Source organism: Aplidium turbinatum, chromosome 12 (genome assembly GCF_918807975.1).
Source record: "Aplidium turbinatum chromosome 12, kaAplTurb1.1, whole genome shotgun sequence".
In the NCBI taxonomy this organism is placed as follows: domain Eukaryota; kingdom Metazoa; phylum Chordata; class Ascidiacea; order Aplousobranchia; family Polyclinidae; genus Aplidium; species Aplidium turbinatum.
In genome coordinates, this window is record NC_137483.1 from 7,949,923 (window position 1) to 7,970,790 (window position 20,868).

A 20,868-nucleotide genomic window follows, 5' to 3' on the forward strand; every position below is an offset into this window, starting at 1 on the left:
GACACGGTAGCTGCCACGTTTTTCCATCCAGGCGTTGTACCATGTAGGCTGTTTATGATGTTACCTTTACATGGAAATGTGTAAGTAAAACGATTGAAGAATCACACAAAGCTTCATTCCCGTGTAGCGGTTCGATTTTTGCGTTTCTTTCATGGATCATTGCCAAAGCAAAACTACAGGAAATCGACGTCAAAAACGCATTCAAGTAAAGCAGGGCCGTTGACAGAATTTCTCGGGCCCGGTACCAATTTATTTTCGGGCCCCCTTCATCGACAATGTTATGAATATAAAGGTTGTGTACAAACTTTTATTGATGTCGTTTAAGCATGGTCATTTAACAAATCTTGCGCAATCTTAAAATTTCTTAAACCGCAAAACTTACTATTTCTATTTAGCGGTTGCTTTTTTGAACTTTTATTTATCACATGGCGCGAGAGTATTACTTCCGATTCCACTGATGTTTCACTGGTCATTCTAGGCTCACCAGAAGAGAATTTACAGCAAAGTTAATTAGTGCAGACAGTCAGAAAGTTTTTGATTTGGGAAGGGTGTTTTGGCCTAGGTCAAACATTTGCTGATTGCTGCAATGCCATGCTGCAATCTGAAAAGCGGTTTTGGTCTAATTTTTACTGCAGAAAAAGGGATAGCAATCTTCTTACCTGTGCCATTTCAGTTTTTTAGTTTGAACAAATATTAGCCTGTTTATTTTGAAACTTGTGTTTCGGGTTATATTTGTGGTTAGGGAAATCACTATACTAGACTGAATTCTTATTTTACTGTTTGGTGGCTGAAGTGGCTATTTTACCACCAGAAAGCTGAAGTGGCCCGGTACCCAGAAAGGGGCCCGGTACTTTACCATCTGATGGCTGAAGTGGCTGTTTTAACCTCTGATGGCAATTCCTTTAGATCTGATTATATTCAGATCTTGATAATGTTTGAAGTCGCTGGAAATTTTTTAAATCCCGGCCCCATAAATATTCCGGGCCTGGGTCCAAAAGTACCACCTAGACAACGCCCCTGCAGGGAAGCTTTGATGTCACAAGATTAGCTAATGGCTTTAATAACACGCCAAACAGAAATGAAGTAAAAATAAATTTGGAGTCAGTAGGCTAGCCTATTAATTTTTGATCGGTTGGTAATTCTTCGTGCTTTTTTAATGCCCACGAGATGAAGAATTGGAAAAATTCTGCTACTGCCTGGTCACAACGGTAAGCCATAATCTCTTCGTGGGAAAATTGTAACATAAGATTCCCGCATCCGTTCGTCTGTATGCAATGACCGAAAGAAACACTCTTCTGAAAACGTCTATTCAAGAATTGTATTTGTGTAAAAATAGCCCACTGGCTGTCGAAATTGGGGTGCAACGCGATACACCACTAAAACTTGTCACTACAATACAAATTACTGAGATAACGACGGAAATTTCGTCCAGCTGGTAAGCACTAAGCAAAACAGTTAAATATGCGACCAACTTTTCAAGCAACAATTTTAAAATGACGAAAATAGATTGCAATCTTCCAAACGCTCGTAAACATCTTGTGTGACGTAATAATGATAAGCATTATGAAGCTATTCCAGCACCTGTTGGCTTTGACTTACACCATATCTCGTAATTCAAGATTTAACGATGATGTAATGTTTCAACAGGTGTTACAGAGGTGATGCAATCTTTGCTAATTTCTAGCAATAGTCCATTACGTCAGACGCCAAGATTCAGTAGACCTGAACGGTTCTATGTGACGTTTGATTTGTAAATTGTCCGTAACACTGCCATAATTATTAAACATGCACAAATCTGGTTTGAATTTTTCTTTCTGACTATCACCACACGAGTAATGAAATACCTTACGATCGAAACTACGAAATAAGAAAAGCTGTTTTGTTATGGAATTAAAGCTAATGTTTAGCTTCGTAGGGTATTTGGAAATTTGAAGCAAGGGAAAATTAAGACAATAAAACCTATCTATGTCATCTATTAAAGCGTTTAATACTACGTACAGCAGTGCCACTTATTCAAATAAACTTCGGTAAGAAGTGTAGCAGTGTTATTTTTAAAGCCTAAGCAGCTCCTGCGAGCATTCCGTACATCGTTTTTACGTTTTCTGACGTCGCTTCCCATGCCTATTGTTGCGGGTTGATACTCACTGCCATGTAGGCTACGGAATAAACTGAACTGATTCATTCGCAAAAATGTTGTTTACAAATTAGGGGACACCCGGATTTGAACCGGGGACCTCTCGATCTGCAGTCGAATGCTCTACCACTGAGCTATATCCCCGCACATTGGCTAAAAGAAATATATTCATCTTAAACAAAGTACAATGCTATTTGTCAATTCAATTCAAAAGTGCGAGATGATACACCACTATTTGCACAAAAATGATTTCGCCTTGCTATGGTAGAAAAAGATAGGGGGCAACAGAGTTTCCACGAAGCAAAAATTCCAAGAGAAAATGAAATATTTTAAATCCAAAAAATAATGATTTGGCTGTGAGGAGCTGGTTCTCAAAATATTTTGACAAACTGGACGTTGCTTTGGTCGTTTTTTTTTTGCTATTGTATCCTAATAGCTTATGTTTTTTTTTTATCTGAGACACACGTTTTGTGCAGGTTTATCAGACAAATTTTTTAAAGGCAAACTAGATTTCTGTGGAAGTTGGAGACTAGGAGTGACAAGTTTTAGTTAAAAAGAAAAGTTAAAATTCCAATCATTTTTTTCATAAGTGCAAATGATTTATTTATTGACGAGGTTTTGTAAAGGTCTTTCCGTGAAATTTCGAAAATCCATTCCAAACCCTATAAAATATAAAAGACGTTTCATCCAATTATCTACTTCTTCTAACACTGGAGTAGATTAATTCAGTTATTGACTAGATCAGTGAAAAAATGTGTTTCATCCAAAATCATGCTTTATTTTTTCAGGATTTGATGGGCATATAAAAAAATTCTACCCCTATTTAAATAAATTCCAGAAAACACGCGTGCCCTAAGGAACAATTAATAAGCAGAGGTGGGCAGTAGCGCGCTACTTTTGTAGCGGCGCTACTAACGGCGCTACTTTTTTAGTAAAAGTAGCGATAGCGGCGCTACTTTTTAGTTGGAGTAGCGGCTGCAATAGCGGCGCTATTTTTATTCCAAAGTAGCAGTAGCGGGAAAAGCGCTACTTTTTTTCAGTCGCACTCCCGCTACCGCTACTTTTTAATTTAAATTGAAAAAAATGCTTGTTTTTTTTTGCAATACTGGCGTGGTCAAGCATCTATATAATCGGTTTGGTTGCAAAGTTTCGGTCTTTTCTAGCTGACGTCAACTTCTTCGGCGAATATCTCCGTGTAATGAAGCCTATCTGTCAGGCTTTAGACATTCTCCAGGGCGAGTCCAAGGCATATTACGGAGTCTTGCTTCCAACCATCACAATTTGCGGGAAGAAGTTGACCGAGATCAGTGATCTTGTGACCTGCGAGGAGTTAAAGTGAAAGTCCTTGAAGGGGTGAAGAAACGATTCAACAAGTGCTTCAACAACATGAAATGCGTTATGGCATCATGTCTTCATCCCTCCTTCAAGACGTCGTGGCTACAATTTCTGCACTACGTTTCCACGGATGATGCTGACGCACTGCGAGAAAAAGTCGAGACAGATGTAACTCGACTGTTGCGGGAGACATCAAGCCAGGTTGATACCGAGAGGAGTGACACCAACACCAGTCATGACTCCGAGGATGTATTTTTTGGAGTGTTTGCGCCATCCCGTGAAACGTCGGTGCAGAAGGAAGCAGCAATTGTGGACGCCTTTTTTCGGACAAGAGCAAGTCCTTGAGCTTTTCGAATACCGAGTTAAAACATCTGTTCATTAAATACAACACCCCCATTCCTTCCAGTGGTGCGGTAGAGAGACTTTTCTCTGTTGGAAAAGATGTGCTTAAGCGAAAGCAGGCAGGACTTAGTGACTCTCATTTTGAAATGCTCGTGTTTTTGAAAGATGCGTAACAATAAATTTCCGTTAGAATGTGTTTTCTATAACGACGTTAAAATGACAGCGTAAACGAATGATAACATTCGTTTTCAAGGTCATTTTTGCGTCACTAGGGACTTGAGTGTTTCCTAGTGTCATTTTAGACAAAAGTAGCGGTAGCGCGCGCTACTTTGGCCCGAGTAGCGGTAGAGGGTAGCGCGCGCTACTTTGGCCCAAGTAGCAGTAGCGGGTAGCGCGCTACTTTAAAAGTAGCGGGTGCCCACCTCTGTTAATAAGGAACAATTAACCAGAAGGAACAATTAATGAAGGAGCAAAGCGAGTAAAAAGTTCCCAAAGACAGCACAATAATATGTTTTTTTTGGGGGCATGAAACTCACTGGATCCTACTGGCTTGCTAGTGGAAAAAAGGGGACACCCTGATTTGAACCGGGGACCTCTCGATCTGCAATCAAATGCTCTACCATTGAACTATATCACAGCACAATTGGTGGTTTCATTCTAGTCATTTTTAGAGGCAGAATTTCGACTTGTTAAAGTGGCTACCGTTTATTTCGAAATATTGCATTAGCCTACTTATTAAGTATTTAAGGGGCAAGTGAAAAGAAATATTTCCCTTAAGCCTATACACACTGCTGAATATCCGTGCGTTGTATCTCCTGATTAAGGAAATGTGCTGAACAAACAAAGCAAATAAAAAAAAATTCAAAAACAGCAAAATTGTATTTTTGTAGAAAAAAACACGTGATCTCCCTGGATCCTACACGTTTGCTATTTCAAAATAGGGGACACCCGGATTTAAACCACGGACCTCTCGATCTGCAGTCGAATGCTCTACCACTGAGCTATATCCCCGCACATTTAGTAAAAGAAATTTATACCTCTTATATGATTAATACTACGTACAGCAGTGCTACTTATTCAAATAAACTTCTGTGAGAAGTGCAGCAGTGATACTTTTAAAGTCTAAGTAGCTCCTGCGAGCTTTCCGTACATCGTTTTTACGTTTTCTGACGTCGCTTCCCATGCCTATACTCACTGCCATGTACGGAATAAATTAAAATTATTTATACACAAAAATACTGTTTACGAAACAGGGGACACCCGGATTTGAACCGGGGACCTCTCGATCTGCAGTCGAATGCTCTACCACTGAGCTATATCCCCTCACAATTGCTAAAAGAAATATATTCATCTTAAACAAAGTACCACATTATTTTTCAAATCCATTCATGAGTGCGAGATTGATCGCTTTTCAATTATAAAACAACATGATTTCGGCTTACAATGGTAGAGGTTCTCAAAAAAGATAGGGGGCAACGGAGTTTCTACGAAGCAAAAATGAAACATTTTTAATCCAAAAAATAATGATTTGGCTGTGAGGAGCTGGTTCTCAAAATATTTTGACAAACTGGACGTTGCTTTGGTCGTTTTTTTTGCTATTGTATCCTAATAGCTTATGTTTTTTTTTTTTTTATCTGAGCCACACGTTTTGTGCAGGTTTATCAGACAAATTTTTTAAAGGCAAACTAGATTTCTGTAGAAGTTGGAGACTAGGAGTGACAAGTTTTGGTTAAAAAAAAAGTTAAAATTCCAATCATTTTTTCATAAGTGCAAAAGTATTTCAATAATGTATTTATTGACGAGGTTTTGTAAAGGTCTTTCCGTGAAATTTCGATAATCCATCCCAAACCAGATGTTTCCCATCTTTTGCTATAAAATATGAGGCACGTTTCATCTTATTACCTACTTTTTCAAACACTGGAGTAGATTATTCAATTTTTGACTAGATCATTGAAAAATGTGTTTCTTCCAAAATTATGCTTTAATTTTTGAGTATTTGAACTTTGATGGGCATATAAAAAGATTTCTATTCCTATTTAAATAAATTGCAGTAAGCACGCGTGCCCTATGCCCTGATTTAGGAAACTTTATCAGGGCATATAAGAAAACAATTAATGAAGGAGCAAAGCGAGTGAAAAGTTCCCTAAAACAGCACAATGGTATGTTTTTTTTGGGCATGAAACACACTGGATCTTACTGCCTTGCTAGTGGAGAAAAGAGAACACCTTAATTTGGACACACCTCGATCTGCAGTCGAATGCTCTACCACTGAGCTATATCCCCGCACATTTACTACAAGAAATATATTCATTTTATGAAAAGTAGTCTACTACGCTATGATTGAATGAGCAATGTGTTTATTTCGAAGTATTGCATTATTTTTTTAAGTATTTAAGGGGCAAGTAAAAATAATTATTTCCCTTAAGTCTATACACACAGCTGAACATTCGCGTGTTGTTTCTCCTGATTAAGGAAATGTGACTGAACAAACAAATTGCGAGTAAAAATATTCAAAAACAGGGAATTGTATTTTTGTAAAAAAAAACACCCTGGATCCTACACGTTTGCTATTTCAAAACAGGGGACACCCGGATTTGAACCGGGGACCTCTCGATCTGCAGTCGAATGCTCTACCACTGAGCTATATCCCCACACATTTAGCAAAAGAAATTTATATCTCTTATACGAAGTGGTTATTTGTCAAATCGTGCGTGGGAAATGCCCGCAAGCAGAATAGATTATTTTCACAACAGTTCGATGTTCAAAGCTTTCGAAATCAGCACAAAAGCCTGAGTCTGAGTAGCTCCAGTTTTAAAGCGCAGAATCTATTTATAGACCAGCCGATGCACGTATTAGTCGACCAATATTGGTCGGTTACTGAGGGCGCTCCATTCAAGTGTCAGCTGATCAAACAGCCTTCTATGATGCATTGCGCTTGTTGGGTATTCATCGTCATTTCTGTTTCTGATTCCTGATGCTTGTGAAGAAATGGGATGCTGTGTTATTCACAGCCTTAGAAGCTAGTGGTGTAAAGGGGGCGGTCGCTCTCCCGCTATACAAAATATTGCGAATTTGGGCGAAAATGTCCACTTATTTGGGAAAATTGTAAAAGATCATAAAGTGATGCGTTCTTAAAATATATATTTGCAAAGACAAAATTTAGGCAAATTTTGTTCGCATCTCCAAAATTCCTACGGCATTTATGTTGTAGTCTGTAAGCTTAACGTAACACCATTAGTGGAAAGTTGAATGTAAGTGAATTATTGAAACCTAAAGACCAGTCTCTGCTTTGCGTTACAGCTCTAGGCACCGAATCCTGCATTTGATTACAACTCAATGAATATATTAGGCTACGGTTGTTACTGCTAAAGCAAAATACAAATGCAAAAGATTCACTGAGTGGTTACGATGGCCGATCATCGATGAGGACGATCAAAGGTGTTGCAACGAGTCATATTTTAAACTACTTATCCCAGTGCTTCTCAACCTTTATTTGTGGCGACCCAAATATTAAGGTTAAATTAATAGCGAAGATTTGGCGACCCTATTTCCAAAACTACATTTTGCACAACGCTTTGTAAGCATGAAAAATGAGCCACACTCACATATAACTCGATTAAACACAACAACAAAATGTCGAATTTAATTAATACGAGCTTTGACTTTGTATTGTTTCAAAAAGTTTGTCAAAATTTGGAGTTATCTTGCTCAGTGCCAATCTCATGTCATCTTCAGGTTGAAGACAATTTCTCTCCTTTGTTTTGATGTGAGTAAGCGCAGAAAACCCGCTCTCACACAGGCAGGTAGTAAAATATGGCAGGAGAGCTTTTCTCCAAAATTAACTAAGGGTTTCTTTCTTAAAACAGTTCATCAATACACTGTCGCATTGAATGTCAATAAACTCCTCTTGAAACCCAAAAATGCTAAGGTAGTTTTCAGGCAAGGTATCAACATCAATGTGTTTGGGTGAAGCTCAATCGCCTGCGGACTGGAGAGGGCCGTTTCAGCAGCAACATGTTCCAGTGGGGCCTCGCCGATTCACCATCTTGTGCGTGTGGCTCAGATTTTTAAACTGCACACCACATTATCTATCAATGTCCTGTATACCGACCAAAAGATAGACGTGTGGACCTAACAACGCTCGATGAATACACAATCCATTGGCTGCTGCGCCTGGATGTAACAACGTGATCTGTGGCGGCCTCAAACGCAAGAAGAAGAACATCAATAGCAAATGGATTGCTCACCCATTTTAGGGATTGCGCACCCATTGCATTTTTAGGGATAATCAAGTCAAATTCTCGTATCAATGAACCCAAATACCCACAAGCTAGACATCGTCAAAGCCTAACTCCGTATCTTCCAGTAACTTTAAAACAGTAAATGATGCTGTTTCTGGGACGCGATCTTCCTCTTCCACAACTTCAGCTTTTCCGTAAAAGCAATCAGTTTTTCAGATACATCGACCAACATTATGTTTGGTCCTTGCAAAGATTTATTCAAGATGTTCAGTTGCAAAAATATATCAGAAAGATACGCCACAAACAAAAGCCGCTTTAATCAGCAAACTTTTCTGCCAAGCTATGCTTCTTGTTTATCAAAACTTCCTTCACCTCCTTGTGCAGAGTTACAAATCTCCCCTGTACTTTGCCACGAGATAACCATCTCACATTAGAAAAGTACAACAGATGTCTGTATTCTGCATTAAAATCTTCGCATAATTTTTGCGAAGATTTTATAATCTTCTTTTGCGAAGATCAAGTTTTGGTGTGGTTTTTGAAGCATTTAATTGTTACAATTCCCTAGTCTAGTGTGTAGGCTACACTCCACCGCAAAATGTGTGTGGTAAAATCGTCGGGTGAAACTTGCGGCGTAGTTTGAATAGTGGAAATTACGAAAACTAAAGTAGTGGTAGGCAGTTTAAACTTTGCTCAAGGGACATTATCTTTTATCACCATTCACCACATCTTACAGCGACCCAGCCAAATGAAACGGCGACCCAGTGTTTGGTCGTGACCCAGGGGTTGAGAAGCACTGACTTATCCTGTTTCGGTATCAAGCGTGCTAATACGTTCGCGTTTTGTCGCTTCTACCTTTTTCTAGACGTCTGATGACTGATATGCACAGCATATATAGTTTTTTGTTGTGATGGTCAGAAATAAAAACCAACTGAATTGAACTGATTGATCACATTGATGAAAATTTAGACATAGAGTGACAAACATATAATTTTTAGCATTTCGCACGATGGCGGTAAAGAGTATAGTTAGATGATTCACAAAGAGTCTGGTTCGATTTATATTTGGCCCATTAACGTTTTGAAAATGGGCATTGCACAAGCAAGCATTGCACATTGTTCAGCAAAATGCATTGATAATATGATGCAGTTATATGCTTAAGGGTAAACAAATGTCTCAGATGTTGACGATGAACCTAAATATAAACCTGCACATGCACAACAAGCAAATTGTTGAAACATGCATCCTGAGTTGATAGACAATTATGTACATGGATGCTTATTTCAGAGATACCACTGCTTTGATGGGTCACCTACGCACCACTCTGATGCTGATAAAAAATTGTTTTGAAGCAAATTGTAAACACACTGGCTTCATTTGACTCGTGAGTGTGGTAGTTTTCTATCTTCTCAATCAGAAAAACAACTTGTTTTTACATTGATTCAGCGCAGGTCTTTGAGTTTTCAATCAAGACCACTCTTGTCAGTTGCTGTTTTTCGACGTTCTGTCATGTTACACCAAGCGTTTTTTTATTGTGATTATTTTTGCTCACACTAAAACGTACTTAGCATTGAAAAAAGTAACTTTGTGTCATATATTGACCGTGTTTTCAGCATCTTGAACTGATTTTTCTTCTATGGTGCAATGTGCATAAAGCCATTATACTGCAAAGTTTTAAGGCTAAATTCAGTAATTAAATCATCTGCTTTAAAAATATAAACGCTTCATAATGTACAAGCTTGCAAGATGGTAGCTTATACTTCACCTCACATTGATCAACCATTGAATAGCTCCATTGTACAATATAACAAAGATAGAAGAATACGGAAAATTTTTACCTTTAAATCTCCAAGTGAGTATGGCACTAAAAATGATGATGATAATAATACAGATTTCAAATCATTGTATGCTATGTATGTAGTCCTATTGTATTTTATTGAAGTAATAATAAGAAACGCAATGATTTGAGAGCAAAAAACGCAAATATCTCGCGTTGAATGCTGAAAGTGTGTTGGATCGAATTTCTTCGTGGTTTGTTTTTGGAAGTTTTCAAATGTTGCCCAGAAGCAAGCAGACGACTTGAGCTATTAATGCCCTCCAGAACAATGTTTGATGCTTCCAGCGCTTTGTGTTGCTCGCAAAAATAAAGCGACTTCGAATTCCCCGCCGCCGATGGATGGCACAGAGAAAAAAGGGAATGCCAGTCAGTAGCCAGACAGCGAACAAGTGGCTTCTGTTGTCAGTTTCGCGCACAGGGTCTCAGTGGAGCCAACCACAATGGCAGCTTATCGCCAGTGGACAAGAACAACTAAACCTTGCTAATTGACCTGGTCAATGAAATTGGCGCGTAAAATATAATAGCGATTTGATACATACAAAACCGTAAGACAGTGTTAGCGTTAGCACACTTTCACAATTGTTTTATTTGACTTTAGAATAAGCAAAAGTAAAACAAGTAAACATTTTCAGGATTTTTGATGAGTGTGATCCAAGATGAAAAAGAACTTAACATTCTCAATCATAACAAATGCACTTGTTCTGGTTTTAAATGCAGGGGCTTTTGTAAATGATCTAGCTTGCTAAAGCTTATAAGCAACGTGCAAGGTATGTGAAATAATTGATCAATTCAGAACGCAACAATAGCAGGTTACTTAGCATGAGGTCTAAGGAGTTACCGTAGCCATTCAGAAAATGTTTCTTCGAGAGAGAGTTCAGTAAGCATCACTATGGAATTTACATAAGTCTATTTTAGGTTAGGCTGCAATAGATACATGTTTCATTTCTTGCAGATTCTGTTATTAAAAGACGAAAGCATTGTTTTTGTAACAGCAGGCTATTTGCTAGATTTTAAGAGCAAAACAATTTTCTTCGCTTTTGGACAATCCGGCTTCTCTAAGTTTTCGTGTCAGATTAAAGAAGCTTTCTAGATGGAGGAAGAATTGCAATGCCCGGTGTGTCTTCAGCTGTTCGACAACCCGGTGATCCTGCCTTGTTCACACAATGTTTGCTTCAAGTGTGCAGAGACTCTCATGTTAAAAGTAAGTTACAAGAGATTTTCATTTACTCAGCTGCCAACAGCGCATTTATGTAGGCTACTGAAAGTCGACTCTTTGCAATATTGATATATAAAAAAAAAACTAATCGCATTTTTAGACCAGAAATGGTATACTATATTTAAGTGTATCAATACTTCATTCATGATTATCACGCCTTTGTCTATGCTAGGTCAGATCTTGTAAACAATGTTTTGTAAGTTGGTGTCGTCATAAGAAGACCAAGGGGCTGTTGTTATGTATCATTGTCTAAATTTTAAATTAACATTCTCACATTGGTTCGTGAATTGTGAGACATCTTTTATTCACTGTTCTGTAATGGTATTACATTATACCATGTTAAAGTCGATGCTGAAGTACACCGTTCATGGAAGTACATTGCTATCGGTAAGAATCAATCTCTGGTAAGAATGTTCAATAAATGTTGATTTAACTTTTCAGAATGGCAACCTCAGTAATGAGACTTCAAATCCGTACAGAATCGAAAAGACTCGTTACAAGAAAATTGAAGCTGATAAAGTTAGTCTTGTTAGCGATACTGTACTCAGTGATTCCGACAGCGGCTATTCTGGAAACTCTGGCTGTTTGAATGCTGGAAGCAATGAGAGGAATGCTCCTCCAGTCGTTGCATCCAGTGTGTCTGGTTTGGTGGAGCTCTTCCAGTATCAAGGAGGAGAAACCGGCAAAGGGTTGAATCGGTTTCCTTCTAACGGTGTAAACATGCCTACGATGCCAGAATCAGTGAAATGTCTCACCTGTCCTGTTTGTCATAGGACTTTATTTCTCGATGATAGAGGAGCTGATGGCTTGACAAAACACACTCTTATGAAAAGCATAGTTGACAGATACGCAAAGTCGGGTGATCCCATGATTACAACAACACAACCTGTGGTAACAAATTTCCAAACAAAAATCACAACACAATCGCCAATCTCATCACCAACGAAGCAAAGTGCACCTGTACTGAATCACACTAACTCTTGCAATGCATCGAAATGTCAGCTTTGCGATAAAGAGCCTGCAGATCCAGCTGTAGTCAAATGCGTCCAATGTGAGGTTTTCTACTGCGGTTCCTGTCGAGAAAAGTGTCACCCATCACGCGGTCCATTGGCGAAACACAACTTGGTGAGCTTGAAGGAATCTGTTACGTCACAATCATATTTCAATGACTCCGACAAACCGAATGTTTATCGCCGCAATAAATATCCCCCATTACCCAATAAGCCATCCCCAAAAAGCGGCCTGAAGCTGGCTTCCTGCAGCCAGCACCCCATTGAGAAAACCAGTTTGCACTGTGAGACATGCCGAGTATCACTTTGCGTACAATGCCAGGATGACGGGAAACATAAATCACACAACGTCAAAGCCATTGGAGCTCTCTTCAAGCAACAAAAGGTAAGTTTTGTGAAAAGTTTTTTACAAAATCAAAACAACGTTTTTGCAACGCGGTTGGCTGTTGTTATAAAGTTGTCAAATAATGAAATTGCCACTCTCGTAAGAACCTCATTTTTAAGCTTTTCACGCAGTCATGTTATTGTCAAGAAGATTTTAATACGTGAGATTTATAAATAAGCTTGTAAAAAAGAAAAAAATTGAGTTAAACCTTTAGCACGTTAGTACTAAATTTTTAAGCTTACTTCATTGTGTATCTGCGAGCCTTATAGATACTGAACATAGAAAGAGTCATTTGGATACAATGTTTCATTGAAAAATTACCTCATTGAGAAGCGACACTTCTTTGAAAATGTCTTTAAATTTCTAATCAAATTGTCTTAATCTTTGTCGTTGATAGCAACCATCTCATTCATCCTGTTGTCAATTCAAGTAACCCTGCATAACCCACTTCTCAGATCAGTTCTTTTTTTATTAATTTAACGTTTGCAAACGTTAAATCAATATAAAAAGGACTGGTTCCTGAGTGAAACGGTTTTTTTTCAACGATTCATCACACGCTGTAGGTCGTTACATTAGCTGGTAGGCAACTTCTGTAGACGCTAAATCAACGTGAAAATGACGGATTTTGTTGTCTTTAGAAAGTTGATATGATTTGAAATAGTTGTTCTTTTCTACCGTTTGCAATCTGCATCCAAAGAACTTAATGCCCTTAAGGTTATTTAATTTATTCAATGTAAAAGACTATTGTTGGTGAAGAAACATCAGAAGTGTGATGATCTTTAATTGCACTGTTAAGATGCGTGGTCAACGTAAAGCGATGTTAAAGTAACGTAATTTTCTACGGTCGGTTTGATTTAGTTGGCGACAGCATCACAATGGCCCTTGTTTTGTCAGCAACCAAGGCAATATTTCTGATAACTCCTGTGAGGTTTGAAGCGTGGGTCACGTTTCAAACAAAAGAGTGCCGGATGAAGTTACTCAGTGTTGTGATGAGGGTTTTAGGTTCCTAAGTGAAATTTTGCTGTTGTGTGGGTCCTTTTTAAGAATTTTTTCTTGCCTTTTTTTTCTCGCCTACGTGGCGGGTACCAAACTTCATTTCTAGTGAACCGTATTCCTGGTTTCATCACAGTGAAAGGTGAAACTGACATGTTGGGTAGGGAGTTAAACTCCCCGAAACCTGCTACACTAATTCTTGCAACAGGGCTCATATTTTCTTGTCATTTGGTGCTGCCGGTGCTGTCAGACCTTTCTATTGCTATATTTTGATTTTTATGTAATTGTATTTCTATTTCTCGACTCGTATTATGAAGGCAAATAAAACAAACATCTCTCTCATTTGCTTCAAAAATGCGACATTTTTTTATTATAAATGTGACCAGCTCGTGTTGGTGGGACTTTCCCTTCGCGTTGCTTAGGACAGATACGGAATAAAACTAACAATTTTAAGTCATCTTTTGCTGTGACAGAAATGTTTCACCCTGCTTGGTTTATCCGCTGTCAGTCTCCCAGTGTTTTAGAAATTTGTCACTCGGGAGAAGATTGTTTCTTTTTATATTTGTATTGTGTGTGACTTGCGTGAAACCACAAATCATTTTGTTCGTTTGAGTACGCCTCTTGAACTTGTTGATATTGTAATCTACGCAGCTGACCGGATTGAAATTTGAGCGTGACTTCTGGAGTACAAAGTCTTATTAAGGTTGAAGGGTGGCAACCGAAATGATTTCTTTGTAGCAACTGTTCTTTTGACCCGTGACTGGCCATTGTTTTTCTTTCAGATGGTCAAACAACGTGTTTTGATGTTGGTTTAATGTCATTGCAAAAGGTGTAGGCTTGGTGAACCGAAGCGTTAGTGGCATAAATTAAATGCTGCAGCAGAATTCCCAAAGACGTCTACTTGAATTTTGTGCCATCATGTAAAAATATTCCTTATGGTCCACATTTTGCAGTTAGTTAACTTAAAAATTATCATTGTGAAAGAGAATGGAAAATTTTTTCCCGTCATTGGCTCCATGCAAAAGAGAGGATTCTATTTAATGATGTTGTTATTTTAACCTATTTAAAGTTAAATTTATTGACTTATCGCTGGTGTCATATTTTTTCGAATAATTGTGCCTGCTGTTAAGTTTAAACTCAAACGGTAAGTTTGTTTTTGACAACTTTTCTTTCATATTTGGTCACTCGCCGGTCAAACTGCTATTGAACTTCAAAGAAGCTTAAGCACATCAAAACATTAGCAACCTTTTACTTACTTTCCCTATGATTATCCCCGGCAGCTTTTGTTGCCAGTTGGTGAATAATCTCATGAAAAATATTCTGGATGAAAATTACTTCACACTTGAGCGGAGATGAAGCGTAGTGGCAACCATGTGTCAAACAGCAGTCAACAGCAGTCAAACCAACAAAAATAGCCTATCACCTTTCATTTTGAATAAAAAAAGTCTCTACGTAAAAGAACTTCAGTTGATCCATGCTTTGCTAATCTAGGTTGGTATTTTAAGTCTTGACTTTTATTAGGGTAATTAGGGTTTTAAATTTAAACCTGTAAATTTTATTATCTCCAATTTACATCTTCAATGACTAGTCAATTAATGACATCCAAGAAGCTAAGATTAAACCTTTTCTGACTCTACCGGCTACTCCAGAGATCTCAAGGCAGGTGGAAAGTGCGATCATATATATTGAGTTTCTTCGTTTGACTGGCACAAAATATTACCTTTAATGGTTATACGTTATATCGTAAAACTTCAGTATTTCAAGAAGGGGTGCTGAAAATATAACACTTCCAGTAAATATTCTACTGTACAATATTGTTCGCACGATATTGGTGTATTGGATTGTATTCAAAAAATAACTTCACAAAGTGTTATAATGTCTCATCAACATTTTTGCAAAAGTTGGTCTTTGGTTTTTCATCGTACAATGAGCATCCAGTTACCACAGTGACTTCCAATCAATTAAATTACTTCCTATTGTGTGGTCGGAATTGGTCTAAAGATATCTTTAATCAAAACGAGAAATTTTAAATTAATTATTTTGTCACACACTGTCATTTTGTCATGTTGTCGCTGGAAGAGACTGACTTTTCCATGTCCTTTGTGAACTGCGGTAATATCTAGACCAGCTATCTGTGTGTTCCTTTACTACCTGTTGTTTGGTTGACAGAAAGCAGTTAGTTGGAATCTCAACAGATTAATTGCGAAAGTTTCACTGAACGATCCATTACCGTATGCGTGTGCCTTCTTGCTTTGTGTATTAGTTCTAGCCAGTCAATGTTTCGATTGAGTTTTATCTGAGAAGTCGATGCAAGATTGCTTTATTTTGTTGTTGTTAATCTACAGGCATTTGTTTTAGGAATATTTTCGGAATTTGTTTATCAAAAAATATGCCGGCTACTTTTTCATTGCTGGAAAGTCGGACTAAGAGTAAAATGATTGCTGCAATTGAAACTTTTTTTATATCTATATTTTGATGTTGAAACAAAGTTTTATAACGTCATATTTACTTGAAATTGATCAGTTCTTTCTGTTACTTTGCATATCTCAAGTAGTATTTTTTTCGTGTTTTTGTGTTGATTTAGATAAGGGCTCGAACAAGCATTGGCATTATGGAAGGGAAAGTGTAGCCTCACGTGTGATTACTCAGTAATCTGACTTGTCTTGTAATTTGCGGTATTTCGACACATGTTCCCTAACCAAAGTGAGGTTTAATACATCTTGCGGAACATGTCATCCTCTACCTTGGTAGTTGGCATCGTATGTAGAGTAGAGCATTGTGAAAACAGGAACGTAGCCACGGGTATGGCCTTTGGGGGACAATCGCTCCCCCAAAACTAAATCTTGCTCCTAAAAAATGTTTTTATACTACACTTATTACAATCTTTTAATACCCTTGTAATTCATGTTGAATAACGTTTCCCCTCAAGTTGCTTTTGCTCCCTTAAAATTTTCTTGTTATTTGTGTCACTGTGTGGAGAGAGTGTTGCGGTGTTTCCAAGATAAAAGTCTTGATACTAATAATTAACTGTTTGATTTAAGCAGTGGGTTGGCCGATATTTTATTAATATTTGTACTGGAATTTGATCCTGCAGGCCACGTCCTTTGGTCGGCAATTAAAATAAACGCCGTTCAAATTTGCTCGTTTGCATCTCGCTCTCGCCATTCTCGGCCAGCTAGCAGTGTCATGTGCCATCTTGTACTTATTTTCTAATCGCCATTAAAGCATACAGTATGCACTGCTCTCATGTAGGCTAGTGTTGCAGCTTCCCACAAACTAATGCAGCTAATTCGCCAACATCAATTTTTAGAACGGGAAAGGTTAATTAATGCATTTCTTGTTTCCAAAACATCATAGTACACTTTGTGAGCTGTGATTATTGTGTAATGTTTTCAAATCTGGTCTTTAAAAATACCTCAAGAGAAAACGAGCTACTCAAGAATTTGAAACAAAAACTGTTACCAATGGCAACCCATACACCACGAGTTTAAAATGCATTTATTTTTTTTTCAAAATTTTTCAAATTGACAGTTTTGGTTCCGCCTAAGATCACGACTTAAGACTCCTGTGTTTATGGCGTAGTTAAGGCAACTGCCGGTTGCTGTCTGCCTGGTTGTTTTGTCATTAAAAATGTATTACACCAGGGTCACGTGCTTTTGACTCAAGATTTCCTTGTATTTCAACAAAAGGGTTTCCACTTTTGATTTCAAAACCAGAAGTCTTTTTCACTGGTTTATTCTTTAGTCTTTACTTTGATTGAGTCACATTTACAGGGCTGAAGCGACGTAAGGGACTCCCAATTTTGACTGTCATATATCTGCTTTTGCAATGAAAATGCTGCATAGACTCATTGCAAACGAGGCTGATATTTGTTTCAGATATTTAGGTTCCGATTTGTTGTTTTTCTGCTTGTTATTTGTCATTTTTAAATTTTTGTTTAATGACTGCCAGTTGCATACTGGATGGGACCAACGAACGATTAATGATTTTCCGCATAATGCGATTTTCCCTGTCTCCACCATAAAATATTTCTGAATAATTGAGTTTGACTTTTTTATTTATCGATTGCACCACTAACCGGTCAGCACATTTCCTTTAACCACACAGACACAAGGTCTTCACCAGCGCAGTTGCAGTGCTCGGTTTATTGCAATCACTCCTGTATGTATGGGTTCGATTCCAGACTATGTCGGTCATAATTTAGACAAATTATGTTTTGCATGTTTTAGTGGTAGCCTATATATTTCTGTGGCTTTTTTACAATGTTGATGCATTGTTATCTCGAATTATCTTTTTGTCCTACTGGCGAAAGGCCACCATAATAATCACTCGCAAAAATGTACGTGTCTGCAAATGTCATCAAGGATGTTACTGTCCATAAGGGTTAACGTGTCAAAGCCATAAACCGATTGTCCACGTTTAGTTCCCTAAGGAACCTTAGATTTTATTATTTCTTGCTGTTACTCCATTTTTAATTGAATTGTCGGAATTGTAATTCTGACGTCATTTAAGGTAAGGTACTCTTTCGTGCTCAGTGGATGAGGGAAAAACTACCTTTTTCTGTTATTCTGCTGTTGGCTTGATTCTGTGGGCCCAGATGGTGGAATGATTCATTTGTATCTTTGTTATTGATAATAACCAGACATTTGGAATCAACAAAAGTCTGTTCAAAGATTGTTAAATGTCTTGATGTGAGAAGTACCTTAAAATAACGAGAAGATTCAATAACTTTCGGTTAAATGTGAAGCTAAAATATTTGAAAATGGCAAATTAGATGATTGGTTATTGAATTAATTTTCCTAAATGTCAGATAAACACTGCATAAGCGTTCTGCGCAAAGCTGGAATAATCAAACAAACGTTTTCAATTAACAGACTTGGGCAAACGAGAGATGAATTTTGCTGACCCTTCTGTCAATTGAAGCTTTATTCAGATGGCATCGATTGAGTGCAAATCAATAAAGCCTTGTGGTTTTGTTTTAGAACAATTTGTTTGGCGTTATTTTGCAATTAACGACGAGACGAAACAAGCAAAGTGCAGTATTTGGTATACAACATATTCATTGTTTGTGACACGCTCATGTACAAGGACAAATCGTTTGTTTGATTAATCGGCCTGTAGACCCATATACAAACCAATATACTTAATGATCGATAGTGATTGCTTTGGAAACAAATAAACAAATTGCTTAACAACTTTTTTACGACTTTTCGCACTGTCAAACTAAAAGATCTTCGTTGTAAATTTTTCCCCAGAAGAAAAATGTTCGAACTGTTAGTTTTTTTTCCCGAACCTGACGGTTATTCAACATTGCAAAACGATGACAGGTTACAAAAAAATCAAAAATGACTTTGTGAACCACACGGCCATTTGTTTTGTTTCAACAGCCGGTCATTCCAATCAATAACCAGTAAATTTATTGGTTAGTTGAAAGGGTTTCTAGGAAAATGATCGGCTTTTCTTTTTTTATTAAGTTCGAATTTTGTTGATTCACTGTTGTATTGATTTTGTAGCCCCTTAAGGAAAATAGTGCTTTTGCCAACAGCTTGTTTCAGGCTATGACGTCAGATTAACTCGTGCACCAGTGTTTCCTTCTGTAAAAGGTTAATTGGCGAAGTGTTAATTGTTTTTTAAAATAATAAAAGGGAGAAGGAGTGTTGTAAAGAAGTTTTATTTGGTTGGCACGAGGTAAAATTCTCCAGAAACCCGTTCAAAGATAAAACAAAATGGTGAAGAAGTTTGCAAAAATCTTATTTTGGTTCAAACCTTCATTCACTAAGGGGCTAGAAAAGTTTGTTGAAAAGCACTATGTTTTAGGTTAAACAGCCATTTCACACACAATAATAATACATTTCCATGAAGGAAGCAGCGGCAGTGTGCCAACCATGCCAAAAATATCACTTTTTACCACACTAATGTAACCATTGAAGAACATAAGTTTCCTTCTCTGCATGACGTTGTTCAGGCTTGTGTTGTACGCAAACCATCAATTTGACACCAGCTGCTGTTTATACTGAAACGCCGTACTCTTTGTTCGCTTCCAATCGGTACATCTGCTACACAACTTTGTACACAGAACTTTCTAATACAATCGAATCAAATTTCACACAATATTGACCACATCTTGATATCCGAAACTCCTTGGTTGAGTTTTTCCGCTTTTTCATTTCTACGATATTTTTTTGTAGAGTTATGTTGATTTAAAGTCGCAAAGTATCAATTGTATGCTTATCAGAAAAGAGAACAATTATATATGGTCTTTCGTTTGTCGCAAGCTACTGTTAGATTATGATGTAACTTAGCACGATCCAGTGATGATACAATTAGGCCAACAGTGAAGCTTTGTTTAATCATTGTTTTATCACAAAGGGTTTTCGCTTTCGAATGAAATATCATAAAACAAAAGAGTTGTGAAATCGCAAACCAAGAGGCTGCGTACAGTTCCTTGGGCGTAGCCAAGACACCAAAAACGAAGCCTTTCTATACTAAAATAGAATTGGCTGAACAAGCTATGGTAACCACTAGGCACTGATCAAGCATAGTATGGTAAATACTCACTTAGTTCTCATGTAGCTTATAGGTGTATTTTGTTTTTAAAATAATTCAAAGAAAACTGAAAAAAAACTAAAAAAAAGAAATTTACAATATGCAATGTAGTTTGTAAGTTGGCGATATTATGTCAGGAAAATCATAATAATTTGAACAAACGTTACATGACCATAAATCTTGGTATTCTCTTTCGGCGTTTGCTGCCATGTGGGTAACTGGAGGCTTGTGTCAAGCAAACAAACATGGCTGAACTTCCAAAGTTTAATAATGAGCTTTCCATAATAATAATAATTTATTTCACACCAGCTGGGTGGAAAGTAGCATAAAGAATCTCCATAATTGGCGATTTTAAGCCAACTGTCGCAGTTCATTCGGGCTGTGCTTTGTAAGAGATCGAACCCTTCGCATGAATGTTTCTGCTGGGTTTTTTTGGCTTTCCTTTGTCTTTGATCAGTTTTGAGCTTCCCATAAGGAAGGAATTTATCGCACAACATCCACTGCTTGTAATTGCATTGTTTTGCGCTGAAGTTAATAAAAACAATTCATTTTTTGCCAAATCTACGTTGCATCAACGTTCAACACAGCAATCAAAGTTGAGTTGTCAACAAAAACTCACATCTCAAGTGATACTTCTTGTGTGTATTCAAGTAAGCCTTTGCAGCCGTGAAGGATTAGTAATGTCAGACAGCGATAACAGCATACGTGTTATATTGATAGCTTGTGCGTCGATCATGTATTATTCATATTTCAATGTTCTCTCGATGCGGCCGATTAAGTTGTGTTAATTATTATGTCCAAGTGTTTTAACAGATCTCCATCGATAAAATTG

The 20,868-nt window shown here is 37.6% G+C and overlaps 1 protein-coding gene and 4 non-coding genes across 5 annotated transcripts in view; 1 reads left to right on the forward strand and 4 right to left on the reverse strand.

Moving 5' to 3' along the window:
- Positions 1–2,206: 2,206 nt before the first annotated feature.
- Positions 2,207–2,278, reverse strand: Trnac-gca (transfer RNA cysteine (anticodon GCA)). Its single transcript has one exon. It is a non-coding gene; the product is annotated as a tRNA-Cys (tRNA).
- Positions 2,279–4,750: 2,472 nt separating this feature from the next.
- On the reverse strand, positions 4,751–4,822 carry Trnac-gca (transfer RNA cysteine (anticodon GCA)). The gene has a single exon. It is a non-coding gene; the product is annotated as a tRNA-Cys (tRNA).
- Positions 4,823–5,062: 240 nt separating this feature from the next.
- Positions 5,063–5,134, reverse strand: Trnac-gca (transfer RNA cysteine (anticodon GCA)). The gene has a single exon. It is a non-coding gene; the product is annotated as a tRNA-Cys (tRNA).
- A 1,256-nt stretch (positions 5,135–6,390) lies between these two features.
- On the reverse strand, positions 6,391–6,462 carry Trnac-gca (transfer RNA cysteine (anticodon GCA)). The gene has a single exon. It is a non-coding gene; the product is annotated as a tRNA-Cys (tRNA).
- A 4,399-nt stretch (positions 6,463–10,861) lies between these two features.
- LOC145780511 (E3 ubiquitin-protein ligase TRIM9-like) overlaps positions 10,862–20,868 on the forward strand; it is a 29,925-nt gene continuing 19,918 nt past the window's right edge. The window contains exons 1-2 of the mRNA XM_082592130.1: positions 10,862–11,087; positions 11,544–12,497. Of these exons, the coding sequence (XP_082448256.1) occupies positions 10,977–11,087; positions 11,544–12,497 (1,065 nt within the window). The 5' untranslated portion in view covers positions 10,862–10,976. The remainder of the gene's footprint in view (positions 11,088–11,543; positions 12,498–20,868) is intronic.